Source organism: Adiantum capillus-veneris, chromosome 24 (genome assembly GCF_014529385.1).
Source record: "Adiantum capillus-veneris isolate H3 chromosome 24, ASM1452938v2, whole genome shotgun sequence".
NCBI lineage: Eukaryota > Viridiplantae > Streptophyta > Polypodiopsida > Polypodiales > Pteridaceae > Adiantum > Adiantum capillus-veneris.
Genome location: NC_140954.1, coordinates 3,826,286 through 3,841,765, shown reverse-complemented (window position 1 = coordinate 3,841,765; position 15,480 = coordinate 3,826,286). Strand labels below are relative to the sequence as shown.

Sequence of the window (15,480 nt, the reverse complement as noted above, 5' to 3'; positions counted from 1 at the left end):
ACCCAAGCTCGAGAGCCAAGATCGGTTCGTCGTGTTGGATTGAATCTGCAATGAGGTTAGCTTCACAAGAGAAAGTATCAACTAACACATTATCCTTGTGAACAATCACATCATCTTTATGCAAATCATCATGCTTGTGAGAAATCACATCTTGATCATGCAAATCATCATGCTTGTCATTATCATGCGTGTGTCATGCTTTGGAAAAGAAGAGACTGAGAGAGTCTCCTTCCCCTGAATCTCTTTAAGTTGCGCCTGCACATTAGAAAATAGTAGGAACAATGCGGCTTTCCTTTCGTTGTGCTCACACTCTATGGCTGCCATTCTTTCTTCGTGTCTGCGATCCATTTCTGCTTTTCTTTCTTCGTGTTCACGATCAAATTTTGTCTTTCTCTCTGCTTTTCTTGCTTCGTGTTCTAACTTCCTATCCATCATCGTCTTGTCGAAAGCCTCCATAGGAGTTAGTGCAATCCTTTGCGTAGATGGGGAAGGGGGAGGGTCGGAAAAACCTCCTGGTGGAAAAAACTCTTCTTCGCCACTCCCATGCTCACCACCTCCATGCGAAGTATCCATTCCGCTTCGGGTGATGACCATCCACTGAAGTCTTGGGTTCTTAAGTTCACGAGGAACTTTGGTTCTTGTGGGTCCTGGGTTTTTGAGGGTCTTGAGGTTCTTGGGGATCTTGAGGTTCTTGGGTTCTTGAGGTTCTTCTTTCGCTTGCAATCTGTGTTAGAGAAGGATCTTCTCTTCACCCGAGTTCTGCTCTTTTCCGCGGGTTCACCCCTTAGCGGCTTTGCGCTCACACCAAGGTTGCTTTTTCCCGCTTCACGTCGATTGGCAGGCCGCTAAGTGCACGGTCCGCTCTCAATGAGTGAAAAGAGGCACAAGGGGAGGCTGGACAAGCCCTTCTTTCTTAAGTTTCCTGTCGCTCTTCAAAAACACGATAAGGAATCGATACGTCCAAGAGGACTTTATTACGTGCGACCGCAACAAGCAAAAAAAATTATGTGGTTCTTGTGGTTCTTTCCTTGAGTGATACGAAACACTGCAAAAGCTCTGATACCAATGTAAGGTGCAGCGGAAGTGAATGTTGAACTTTGCTCAAGCTGAGTGCTCCGAACTGTGCTCAAGGTTCCTTTTACTTAGGGAAGGGAGAGCCTTCCATTCCTTTAATGAGAGAGTGCAATGGACACAAACAAAGTGGTGAACACTGAAGGTGCATGAGACTGAGAGATAGAGAGAGAAGAATACAACACCAGAACAAGTTGTCAAACCCTCCTCCAAGGGCCCCTCTCTCGTTGGCGAGAGAAGTCTATGCTATTGATTGCACAATCTGGTACAAGATGCTGATGCAATTGCAAGACTAAGATGCAATGTGAGTTTTAAGTCTATAGACGACGGTGACGACGATGACGACGACGACGGCTCGAAATACTAATTGTTGGGGGTGCGAGATCTGTTGATGTTCATGCTGTTGAAAAACACTGATTTCATGCTGTTGGAAACGCTGATTCTTGTTGTCCAAAACGTTGAATTGCTGGCTTTAATTGCTGGTTTTTATGGCTGAAAAAATGATGGTCTGCAGTCTGGTCTGCAGTCTCTTAAAAACGATCGATGGCTTGTTGGAAAACATTGGTGCAGAGGGTTGCAGAAGCGTTGTCTAAGGCTGCTAAAAATCGCCAAGTTATGGGCTGGAAACGGTGGCTATGGTGCTTGAAAAACGTTGAAGTGGGGGGCCTTCAAAACGTTGGGCTTCTTGCTGGAAAACGCCAAGCTTTGATGGTTCTTGCTTGAGAAGTTTCCTGTTGAGCAAGTGCTCCTGCTGCCTCTTCTGCTGTGGGTTTCCTTATATATTATCTTATGGAATTTGCTCTACCCAATTTCCCAACAAAAGTCACTTAATAAATAAGTGAAAAATGTCAAAAATAGGAAAAATAGGTTCTGTGCGTTGGAAATTGCTCCTAATGGATTCTGATAATAATGCTAATGATCATGCTGTGTGCAACCAGAGGATATGCATCTACTCTAAGTGTCTGGACATGCACGATCTGCGAAGACTCACAAAAGTGCCAAATCACTTCCTATTCTAGACTGACTTAACTGAACTGAACCCTGGTCATGTTGTAGCTTGTCCACGTGCACATAGGGTTAGATGTGTCATCTAACACAGAAGATCGGAGAGTTTATACCAAAATATGTCCCTCCCTTTTCGGAGAGCTTGCGCACCACTCTTCTTGATAGGGAGAAGAAGATGGTCGAGGCGGCATGTGCATCCACTTCATGGAAGAAGAATGGGATATCCCTCATTGTGGATGGGTAGAGTGATACCCGTCGCCGCTCCATTCATGGCGTGGTGGCATATTCTCAGAGGAAGATGTATTTCATTGACTCCCATGATACATCGGGGATCGGGAAGAGTGCGCAAGTACTTGCATTGGAGTGGGCGCTTACCATTGAGAAGGTGGGAAAGCATGATGTCATTGCCATCGTCAACGACAGAGAAAATAGCAATCGCGCCGCCACAGCCATCATCGAATCCCTTTATCCAAAAACCACGGTCACATGTTGCATGGCCCATTGCCTCAACAATCTTCTCAAAGATATAGGCGCCTTGGAATGGATTTCCCCCGTCATTGAGCATGCGAATACAATGGTGACTTTTGTCAATAATCATCAAAAGGTAACCATTAAGTTTTAACCAATCTCATTTCAATTCGAATCTAGTTTCAATATGGAAGGCCAATTCTTGTTTTGAATGTTGAAACTTGATTTTTCTAAATAGGTGAGGGCTGAATTTTCAAAGAGGTCAAAGCTAGCTCTTCTCAAATACTCAGAGACTCGCTTCACCTTCAACTTCATTATATTCCATCGCTTGAGTGTGTGTAGTGGGGCATTGAGGGGACTCTTTATTAGTAATGAGTTCATGGCAATGCCCAAGTCAAAAAGTGTCAATAAAGTGGCATGCCGAGCACGGGCCGACATATCGGAATGGTGGGAGGAAGTAAAGACAATCTCCAAAATGGTGAAGCCTATCATTTACCTCCTGCGAGTGTTGGATTCCATGAAACCTTGCATCGGCAGATATATGCGGGTATGGACACCATGATTGCCTCTCTTGAAAAACTTGTGACCGGCCCCGATAGGTATTCACGTCGCATGAGTCACTTTTAAGTTTTCCCTATGCTTAACAAGTTTACTCTCTTGAGTTTGTTTTGAATCTCGATAACGTAGGTATGAGGAGATCCAAGAATTATGTGTCAAGGTGGAATGCCTACCATTCTCCTCTTCATGTGGTCGCTTATGTAGTGGATCCACAATTCCAACAAGGGAACCAATGGAAGGACAAAGAGGTGATGAATGCTTGACAAACCATCCTTGCACGCCTTGTGCCTGACCCAAAGGAAAGGATCGAGATTCGGATGCAAATCAATGTCTACAGGAACGGAAAGGGAGAAATTTGTCACATGCCTAATGCACAAGCATCTCGCTCTGAGATGGGTAGTGCTCTTTGGTGGGAGGAGTTTGGGGCGGGATTGGGCGGTTTATAGGATTTGGCTATTCGCATTCTTAACCAAGCATGCACTTCGAGTTTCTTGGAGCAACTTTGGAGTGTGTATGCTCATGTTGCCTCAAAGAAGAGGAATCGTCTTGATGTGCAAAGAGCCAATGATCTCATATATCTCTCATCAAATTTGAAGATGCTTTCCAAGTCAGACCAAAGTGATGATTTCGCGGAGTGGACACTTGCAAAGGATGATCCTATCCCAAAGACAGAGATAGATACAAAGGGAGAGATTGAGACAACAACACTTGAGGATGATCTTTTGAAGCAAATGGACTATGCAGAGCTAGTTGTCATTCAATTGGCACCATGGGTCAACATGTAGACCTCTTGAGTCTTGAGTCTTGACTCTCGACTAAAGTCCTTCCCTTTTTGAGTCCCATATATGCTAAACTCTACTTATCCACTCTTCACTTATACATCATTATGTTTTGTCCTTTGACGAGGATGATTGATGATTGATCACCACACTAACATGCGCGGTGTCGCGCACACCGCACCATGCACGCCCTTACCGCATGTTATATTCTGGTATTATGTAATAGGAGTGCAGAACCCACTTTTTCTTTGCAATCTTGTGCTCTTAGTGTTGTCTCAATATATTTGCAAAGAACTAGTGTTTTTTAAAGCGCGTCCCCTGTCCATCTCCGTCCCCTGTTTTGCCACGTCCCCGTCCCCGAGACCCGCCATGTCCCCATGTGACTATGTTTCTTGGACCGACACGCGTTCTTCGAGGAGCCTAGGAGGTTGCAATTGATTTTATTAATGGTCTCGCTCATTTCTTCTTTGCATTTTTGAATGGCATCCTCCATAGGGTCGTCTTTGCCATTTTGCTTCTTCATGTTTGAGATGGAGAGTGAGAGAATTCGTGAGAGAGGGAAATGCACACTTTATAAGTATGTGTTTCCACATTATGTGAGAGAGAGAGAGAGAGACGTAATATCCACAAATGGGATAAAGAGAGAGAGAGAGAGAGAGAGAGAGAGAGAGAGGTTCGCACCTCCTTGCGAATTTAACTGCATGCCCTCAACCGCCCTATGGCCACAAAACCGTGACGCTTACAGAATATTCATCAACCACGTGACAGACGCTTCCATCGTTTGTACCTACCACCGCCAGTTTGTGCAAAGAGCTGAAAACCTGCTCCGCATGCAACTCGCCCACCACTGTAGGTCGCAACTCGCTTGATTCTCCTTTGCCTTTTCTTTTCAAAAATTGTATCACCTACTAGCATCAATAAATGAAAATTGTCGAGCTTTTTTCATTCGAGAAGTATTGAACCGGTACATACATTTTCCACTCCTGTACTCAATTCAATGTGAACACGGCTAACGAAGCACTCTAGCCCTTTCAATGAAACCCCCAAAAGTTTACTTTGATATCATTGTAAGTTTGGAAAGCTCCAAAAGATAGCACTTTCAATGAACACCCCAAAGTTTTCTTTGAAAATGTACACAAAGCCTAAAATATGTAAAGAGTCGTAGAGGTGGAAATTCATTGATCATTTGCACTGAACAGACTTTAAGCTAGGAGAAGATAGCCAACAACATACTAAAGGTAAGCATTGCTAAATCTGCAATGATCAATAAAGATAGTTCTTTGCGAGAAAGCCTTAAAAGTCTACCTGAAACCTAACATCAAGACAGAAATGAGAACAGAAAATTCTAGAGGTGCAAAAAGGACGTAAACAAAAAGTATCAAGTCCGCAAAAAACCTCACACCCAAGTCTAGACAAAAATACAGTTTCTACAGCTTAAAAAATCTCTCCCCCTAAAAAGCAAACATACACTGATCAAGCTCGTCAGCTAAAACCGGGTAGCTACTAATATAAAACGATTCACTAAGAGCAGCAATGCCAATGATCCATTCTTAACACTACCCGAGCATTGAACCAGAAATTTTAAGAGCAGCATGTGAAAGCCCAGACCATGTGGATATGCCACAAGACGTCTTAGAAATCACAGAGAGGACGACAGAGGCGCTGTTAATCCTAGCATTCACTATGCTGCTTACATCTCCGTCCTAGACATACGAAGAAAATAGCACTCACCCTCCGTCACTGCTGGCCGACCCACGAAAGGTTCGAATGAAAGAAAGGCCCGCGGAAGCCTGCGGGCGGGAGAAGGAGTCGCATAGCTCGTTGGGCACAGGGACACGCTTGGACTACAGGAGATCAGGCCCGCCATCTCCTTCAAGCCAAAATCGATTGAAGCTCTAATTCGCCCGTTTGTATTAGTAAACTTTTGGAACCCTCGAGAACAAATTCTGGACAACGTTGTTCTGAGAAATTGTGGACCATTGGATACACCTTGTAGAATATGCCCACATGACGAAATCAATGTTCTTTCAAACTATTTGACACTACTATCAGGTGGGAGCGCCACTCAGAATCATTGAGCAATGTGTTAAATAGAGTATAAACAAAAGCAGAGCTCACAATCAACTGCCAATACATGAACCTAGCATCTCTACAGCGGGAGTCCAAGGCCCTACCACTAATCCATCGTGCGCTTCTTGATATAGGGTAACATGTTGCAATGTTAAAGTGAACTTTGCTAGCAATGCTCCTTGTGGTCCACACAGAGAGAGTCTAGAGGGCGATGTAAAGCAAGGACTTGCACAAGAAAGGTATGTGCTAATTTTGACGGATGCAAGGACAGGGCACCTCCCAATTTGCAATCATGCATTCCAATTGTGTTCTCCTTCTCATGGAAAAAGTGCACAAGAAGTTTCCCTCTTGCGAACAATCGAGATAGTGAGTCACTGGTTATGCTTAGATTTGTACCACTATAGTAGCACACATGTTAACATTCGAGATAGTGTGTTACTTTAGAAAGCCACATACTTGGGGAACATGTTGGTCAGTATGTATGTTGAGTGCGGTGCAATTGTTAAGGCATAAGAAGATAGAATGCATTGATCTTAGGTTAGGTTTAGATATTCCTACCAAGGGATAGTGGGGCACTTCAAAAAACCATATATTTGGGGAACACATTGGTCAGTATGTATGTCAATGTTGGTTATGCTCAGAGATGTCTACCAAGGCAATAGCATAAATGCTAATATTCAAGATAGTGTGTCACTCTACGAAGCCCCCTAATTTGTGACTAGTCGTCGCAATTATAGTCTAACAGTTTAATTTCTCTTGTAGGACAAGTGCCAATGATGGAGACTATTCCAGAGGAAGCAATTGCCAATTTATCGAAGACTATTCAAGAGAGAGGGAAAATCTCTCTTGAGAGTCTTCCCACTCAAATAGAAGGCAAAGTGCATCACCTCATGGATGTAGTCCTGCTGCATGTAATAGAGTTGATAATGCCATGAAGAGGAGAGCTCATAGCATTTCAAAACGCTATGTGAATAAAGGACCCGGGGCCAGGTATGTCAATGTTACTGTCAGGGGGGCATCATTGTCAAGATTTACAGAGGGTGGTATTTCAACACATTTTCGCTAGGAGAGGAAAAACGCAAGCAAGAGGCTCAATGTTTCAAAACGCAGACGGAGGAGGGGTGACACCTTTGCCGTCGAAAGTTGCCTGCCAGGCACTAGCGACGTTAGTGTTTTAAAACTTTGCCATCAGCTAGTGATGCGTCCATCGACAAGGTGGCGAGAGGACAAATAGCAAAGCACCACCAAGCCCCAACGTTTTGAAATGCAAGGTGCAATAGGGAAGTGAGTGGTGCAGCTAGCAAGGGGAGGGGATCTTCATAGTTTCTCTCCGCTTCTTCTCAATGTGCTAGTTGCTCCACCAAGGCTCTGATACCATGTCAAAGTCAACAATGCGGAAGCGTCCAAACCAAGGAGAGAATGAGAGAGAGAGAGAGAGAGAGAGAGAGAGAGAGAGAGAGAGAGAGAGAGAGAGAGATTTTTGAACCAACCAACCTTGGCAATGAATAATCAATGATAATACAACGGGGGCAATGGATTGTTTATATACCCACCTCAATGAATTGCCCTACCCAGACTTTGACAAATAAGTAAAATAAATACCTAAAGAAAAAATAAATATTGGCCTATTCACTTGAGATGCTACTAAATTTAACACTTCTCCCTCTTCTAACTCATCAAAGAAATCTTCCCGTGAGTGAAGAGATTGTTGGAATTAGGGTTGCAGAGAAACACACACAGCTTGGAGAAGACGAAGGAAGCTCAAGGCACACAATAGAGAGTGTGTTACTTAGTGTGCAATGGAAAGATAGATAGCCCTAGAGTGATGGGCGTATATACAATGCACGGGGGAAAAAACCTCCTAAAGAGGGAAAAAATGCCCCGGCAGTCCTAGTGTGTTCACACACATCACTACCACATGTATATGGTAACAAATCCCCCCTGGAGTGATGCGGTGAATGAGAGCTGGCACATGAGTAAAGGGAAGTGCCATGCCCTGAGGACAGGATCAGTCCACAAAGGGGAGTAAGCCCAAAGCTTTGCGGAAAGCTTCAAGCTTCTCACGAGACAATGCCTTTGTGAAAAGATCTGCAAGGTTGTCTTGTGTTGGCACATAAGCCAAGCTAATCTCTCCTGCTGAGAGCCTCTCCCTGACATAGTGGTAATGCACCTCAATGTGCTTTGTGCGAGCACGAAAAATTGGGTTCCTCGCAACTGCCAATGCGCTTTGACTGCCAGTGTAGATAGTGTTGGCAGTGTCCTGTCCAACACCCAAGTCAGCCATAAGGCGTCTGAGCCATACACACTCAACCGTAGCTGTGAAGACTGCCCTGTACTCAGCCTCACAACTCGAAGTGGCCACAGTAGGTTGCTTCTTGCTCAACCATGATATACATGAACTGCCAAGCATGAAACAAAAACCACTTGTGGACACTCCCGTGTCAAAACAACCAGCCCAATCTGAATCCGAAAAAGCATGTAAGTCTGGCGGCAATGATCCCCCCTTGGGATAAAACAAGCCAAGATGTAAAGTGCCACTAAGGTAGCGGAAAATCCTCTTGACAGCCTGCCAATGCTTAGACCCTGGGCTATGCATAAATCTGCTGACCTGCGAGACTGCAAACTGAATATCTGGCCTCGTGTTGCATACATAAATGAGGCAGCCAACAGCAGTTTGGTAAAGAGTGACATCAGCAGGATCGCCAGCATCATGTAGACTCAACTTCAAACCTGTTTCCATGGGAGTGGCAATAGGTTTGCAATCCTCAAGTCCAAACTTACATAGCAATGTCTCTATGTAACTTTTCTGACACAAGGAAATACCACCATCACACTGCTTAAACTGTATACCCAAGTAATGATGCAACAGCCCCAAATCTTTCATCTTGAAAGTAGCATTCAAATCAGCCTTAAATTCAGCAATATGTCTTTCATTTGGTCCAGTGATCAGCAAATCATCAACATAAAGAACCACAATGAGAAATACATCATCCTCACGCTTTACATACAATGTGCTTTCTGTTGGACTGTTACGAAAGCCTCGTTTAACCAAATGAGTGTCAGCTTTCTCATACCAAGCACGAGGAGATTGCTTCAACCCATACAAAGCCTTCTTACATTTGCACACTTTGTCCTCTTGTCCTTTTATGACAAAACCGCGAGGCTGCGTTACATAAACTTCCTCAAATATGTCACCATTCAAGAAAGCAGTAACAATGTCTGATTGATGTACATCCCAACCAAAATGAGCTGCCAATGCACATAGAAAACGCACAGTAGTCATACGACAAGTGGGAGCAAAAGTCTCTTCATAATCTATGCCTTTTTGTTGTGCATAACCCTTTGCAACAAGTCGAGCCTTATGGCGATCGATCTCACCATCCGGCTTGCGTTTCAACTTGTAAACCCACTTCGTACCAATGGCCTTTTTGCTAGGAGGCAAATCACATAAAGTCCATGTGTCATTCTCTATAAGTGCATCATATTCTGATTTCATGGCAGCAATCCAATTTTCTGAATTCTGTGCTTCATCAAAAGACAGAGGCTCCTCAACATCATGTAAACTAGACACAGCCAAAGCATAACAATCTGATGCATAAGATGCATGGCGAGAGCCTGAACGAGTACGACTAGATAAAGGTGCATCCAATTTACTGTCACGCAAAGTGTGCACCAGCCATTTTGGCATACCTCTAGCCTGCTCATTTTCAGCCCTTTCCTCATCAAGTACATCATGTACATCTGCATCAGTAATAGGCTGTTCTAAAACATTTTCAAAAACCCCCATAGGCTGTACATTTGCCTCATTGGAACTTACATTCGTATTTCCACCACTGAAAAGAGGCAACAAAGTGTCATAAATGTCCTGTGAGCTTACATTACTGTCTCTAGTACATGACAGCAAGGGCTGAACAGAGTCTTCCACAAACACTACATCCCGTGAAACCAGAATACGTTTTGTTTGCGGATGATACAACCTGTAACCTTTGCTTTCAGCACTATAACCAACAAAAATACATTTGACAGCCTTATCATCCAATTTTCTGCGCTGCACTTGTGGCACCAAAGCATATGCCAAACAGCCAAAAACACGCATGTGCTCAATAGAAGGTTTTCTATCATGCCATGCTTCATATGGAGTAATAGACTGCAAAGCTTTCGTAGGACACCTGTTAAGTACATAAGTGGCACACATGATGGCCTCAAGCCAAAAAGAATGCGGCAAAGCTTGACTTTTGACCATACATCGTGCCATTTCCGTTAGTGACCTGTTTTTCCTCTCAGCAACACCATTTTGCTGAGGTGTATAAGGCACTGTACATTGGTGTTTTATCCCACGACTAGCCAGAAATGCATTAAATTCATGAGACATATACTCCCCCCCTCGATCGGAACGGAGGGTGCCCATAGTACATTTTGAGACATTTTCAGCCATAGCCAAAAATTGTTTGAAGCACATAAAAACTTCGGACTTCGGTTTAAGCGGAAATACCCATGCATGCCTGGAGTAATCATCAATGAAAGTCACGAAGTACAGGTAATTGCCCAAGGACGGAGTTTGCATGGGCCCACAAACATCACTATGCACAAGCTGCAACCTGCATGTGGCCCTAACTGAACCATCCTTTGGAAACTTAGAACGCTGCATTTTACCCAGAATACAGCCTTCACAAACATGTTTGACAGGTGCTTCAAGAGGCGGCAAAGAAGCAACCATATCAGATTTCTGCAAACGCAGCAAACTGGCAAAATTCAGATGACCAAAACGTGCATGCCAAAGTTTTGCATCTGATATAGCCCTTGAATCTACAACAGCATTTGCAAAATTTTGTCCACACTTGTCATACAAAGTGAGCTTATACAGCCCACGGCACAAAAGCCCATATGCAACAATTTCATCACCAAAACTGAGATCATGAACTATACATCTGTCATCCACAAATTTGACTACAAGTCCAAGTCTAGCAAGTGCGGATACAGACAAGAGATTCTTCTTGATCCCAGGTACATAAAGTGCATCAACAAGTGTGAAGGAACTGCCATTAGCAGCAGTGAGCACTATCTTTCCAACTCCCTGAACTGGATAAGAGGCGTTGTTGGCACAAGTGATTGAATTCCCATGAGGGACAGACTCGAGAGAGGTAAACAATTCACGATGTGAGGTAATGTGCTTTGTAGCACCACTGTCGAAATACCACACATGTGAATCTGCAGCAACTGACAAGCATGCATCATGGACAGCAGGATTGTAAGTGCACTCTGCGCTAAAAGCCCATTCTGCATCAACATCAGCATCACAATCTCCTTTCACAGAAGACTCAACAATGGCTGCATTTGTAGTGGATCCAGCATTTGCAGTGGAACCACCCTCTTTCTTCTTAGCCTCTTTGGCCTTCAACTTAGGACATGACTTGATCAAGTGATCATTGGCTTTATAATAATGGCAACGCATCTTCTTTTTGCCCTTATCACCAGAATTGCCAAACGAAGTGCTGCCAGCAGAAGCATTAGGAACAGAATTTTTGCCACTCGCAGCAGAACCATAAGAAGTGGCTGCATTACTGTTACCACCCTTTCTTTGAGAAGCAATAAAAGCCTGTTCAACTGCACGCTGCCTAGTCCTGTTTTTTCTAGAAAGTGACTCTTGCAACAGCAATGTGCATAATGCATCAAACTTGACAACTTCAGGATTTCCTTGGGTCATCAGTCTCCAAGTACTAGCAAAAGTCTGGTAGGAATCTGGTAAGGCATCAAGAACAGTCTGCACAAGGGAACTGTCCGAAATGACTTCACCTGCAGAAATGAGTTGCTCATTGATATCCTTGACACTAGCAAGGAAAGTGTCCATATCATCTTCCTCATGCATAATCTTCGACTCTAGCTCTTTACGCAGCAAAGCAATTTTAGCCTCATTGCGGCTTGCATAAAGACCTGCTAGAATATCCCAAGCCTGTTTTGCAAATTTTGCTGAACGGATGTGAGGAATAATGGTGCGCTTCACAGACAACGCAATCAATGCATGAGCCTGCGCATCCTTAACATCCCAACGAGCTTGTTCTGCCGTAGGCAAAACAGCTCTAACAGCTACAATCCTTGCAGCAAGACCTGCAACATCCTCAACATCGCCTACATCTTCAGAACCAGGACGTACATCAATGCCCTGCACAATGTTCTAGACACCTTTTGACACAAGAACATGTTGCATCATATAAGCCCACATAGGGTAGTTGTCCCCATCCAACCTGTCCTCAGCAGCAAACATCTTGAACACATCTGTGTTGTTGTTGTCAGCCATGGTAAATGCTGCACCTGATGTGAAAACTGCCCGAAAATAGGAGAAATGGAGTGGGAACAACTTGTGCTATATAGCACAAACCGTAGAAGACTATAAGGCACTTGTTATGCAGAAAACGGCACTGACAAAAAATCTGCACAAAATGACGAAATAGCCTGTGCAGTACTGCCTGTAGTGGAAACGGAGGCCGAAATGAGCCCAAATCAAAATTCTGGGCAGACCAAGCTCTTTGAGCTCTCCCAAAATATTTGTCGACCTGCGAACGCTCGCCAAAGCTCACTGAAATTGGAGAAAGTGAGCAGGCGTGTGCTGGAGCAGCTGGCGACTAAGCCCGGGAGGACGTGACCTGCTCTGATACCAATTGTTGGAATTAGGGTTGCAGAGAAACACACACAGCTTGGAGAAGACGAAGGAAGCTCAAGGCACACAATAGAGAGTGTGTTACTTAGTGTGCAATGGAAAGATAGATAGCCCTAGAGTGATGGGCGTATATACAATGCACGGGGGAAAAAACCTCCTAAAGAGGGAAAAAATGCCCCGGCGGTCCTAGTGTGTTCACACACATCACTACCACATGTATATGGTAACAGAGATCATGTCTCTAAAGGTAAGAGGAAGAGAGGACACCATCATTCTCACCTTTCATTGAAGAGAGCCCATAGTATGCAAACATTTAAAGAAGGCATAGAACATCTCTTTTCTTTCTTTTGATGGAATCTATGGTAATATTTATGGATTGATGAATTTTATTCAGCAATATGATGCGGCTTTTGGTGGAGAGAATTTCATGAAGTGGTCCAAGCAACACCATGTAGCTATGTACCTCTAGATGATTAACAGGTAATGGTGGGCTAGTCTCGGAGAAGCACCAAAGACTTGAAGGGAGTGTTGACTTGTTATCCTATCCTAATTTCTCACGAAGCAAGCGACAAATGACCTCCTAATTTTTTTGAGAAGTCGCAAGTTGGAGAGAGGTGAGTCTATTCAAAGTTTATGGACAAGTTTTAAGATTTGCATCTCAAAGCCATTGTCTACAAAAAAAAAAAAAATTTAAAAAAAGTGCAGGACTTCCTAAGGGTATGAGGAAATATATCAAAGCGTAGAGGCCAAAGACTATATCACCGGTGATTCAGTACACTATGTATACCTCCAAAGTCTTCCTCCTTCTGGAAAAATGCTCACAAGCTTTTTGAGAAGGTGGATAAATATCAAGGAGGAGAGAAATCCATCCAAATCCAAAAACCATAAGAAGAAGAAGAAGGGAGTTTACAAAGGTAGAAATTAACTCTCTTCTACGGAGCTTGAAAGGTACAAGAAGGAGCGTAAGTGTTTTTAATGCATGGAAATTGGTCATAGTTACTGTGATTGCCCTAAAAAACAAACCAAAAAGGACAATCCCCAAGCCATTCAAGTTCTCACACATAACATCTCAGGTCAACAACAAGGAGCTCCATTATGTTATGCAATGGGGCAAGATTTAGGATCAAGATATCCTCATTCTATTTGATCTTGGTTCTACCCACTCTTCATCTCCCTAGATATGGCTATCAAGTAGGTATTCCCTTTTCTGAGCTGGGAGCCTCCAAAGAAGCAGTTTGAAGGACAAGAAGCTCAAGTTATTTCTCTTCTCGATAAACTACATGTTCACACCCAAGGATATGTTCATTAGGAAGACTTCTCTCTAAAGCATGAGGATGCTCGGGGATTGATACAGCAACTTTGGAGTGTGTTTTTTTCCTCTTTTTGCTTACATTTCATAGCTTTCTCGATAAGCTTTTGGGATTGATACGGAGCGAGTTTTTGGAGCGAGATTTTTTTTTCATTTTCTCTCCCCCCCCCCCCCCCCCCCTCTCTCTCTCTCTCTCTATCTATCTTTTTTTATTTAATAAATCTACATGTATTACATATCAAATCCTTTGTAGGATCCTCTTATATTGAGGGCCATGTCCTTTCCCAAGGCCATAACATCCTCACAAACTTTGTCTACAATCACTTGCCATGACAATGAATGTCTGAAACTAATAGAATGATCAAATTTTGCAGAGTTTCTAAGGGACCAAATGAAGTAAAGAAACCAAATGAAGATATGGCAAATTCACATCACCAAATTTCACTTTACATTTGGTTTCGAGTTCTCGTAGGACCCAGCTATGCAGTTTTGCCTAGAGTCATTCAGATGTCACTCATTTTGAATCCGTTCCACCATTGAGCAACATCTGCACAGTTCCAAAACAGGCGTTTACTAGTTTCAAGCTTCCCACAATATGTACATGTCCCATCTGTGATTTGCTTCTTGGCAAGAATCTTCCCTATGAGTAAAGCTAAAGCTCCAATAGTAAGTCTCCACAAGAAAAATTTATGCTTGAAAGAGATAGGCAAAGGCCAAATTCTATGCAATCTCAAAATCCACCAATGAACAGCCTATGTATGCCCCAAATGCGAATACATTTATCAGCAATCAAGGAGGGAGACACAAGTACCTCATACATCTCAATAGTTTTAAGTTGTCACTAGGGTCCTGTGTTCCGAGGAAGTTGCCGATCTTTATGCTTGTCAATTGTGTTTGTGTTGCAAGAGATGGAAAATTTGTGTGCATGAGCTGGAAGGAGATTCCATGCAATACACAGGCCGTGTCCACATTGAAACTGATTCTTGGCAATCATAGAGGTCACTAACTAATTGTCAGAGTCCATAACTTGTTCAATAGCGTAGACTCCTTTTTAAAAAAGTAGGAAAGCTTTTTTTCCCAAAAGCATAGCAGGTGGAACAAAAAAGACATGACTCCAAAATACATTCTTGGCACCCAAGAATGACATGTATACCTTAATCTACTAGTGAAAATGAGTTGTAAGATTATGCTCGGAGATGAATGCATCCCAAGTGTCTCTCTCAGACTTGGGGATGTCAATACTAGGAGAAGTAGTATCACATGCCGAGCATACCATATTAGAGCCACCCAAAACTAGGCCCGAGCGAATGAATATCCAGGGAGGAGAGCCAATTCCAAAGTCCAATGCGCTTTCTAGGGTTGTTGTCAACATAACGATTAATTACATGTAGAGGTCCCCAAGGAGACTCGATCAAAAACACATAAGCATGGTTAGATTTGTGGTCCATGAGCCATTGATGATTAAAGGAATCTTTAATATAAGTCATTGTAGCAAAGTACCCACCAGCATGTCCTTCATAAAAGCACAAATACCCTCTTTAGAAATAGGTTATAGAGGCTCTAAC

The 15,480-nt window shown here is 43.3% G+C and overlaps 1 protein-coding gene across 1 annotated transcript in view; it reads right to left on the bottom strand.

The window, feature by feature from the left end:
- The window catches only part of LOC147425856 (protein TIC 20-I, chloroplastic-like), a 61,078-nt gene extending 55,266 nt beyond the window's left edge, over positions 1-5,812 (bottom strand). The window contains exon 1 of the mRNA XM_086498710.1: positions 5,613-5,812. Within this exon, the coding sequence (XP_086354836.1) occupies positions 5,613-5,748 (136 nt within the window). The 5' untranslated portion in view covers positions 5,749-5,812. The remainder of the gene's footprint in view (positions 1-5,612) is intronic.
- Positions 5,813-15,480: the final 9,668 nt, after the last annotated feature.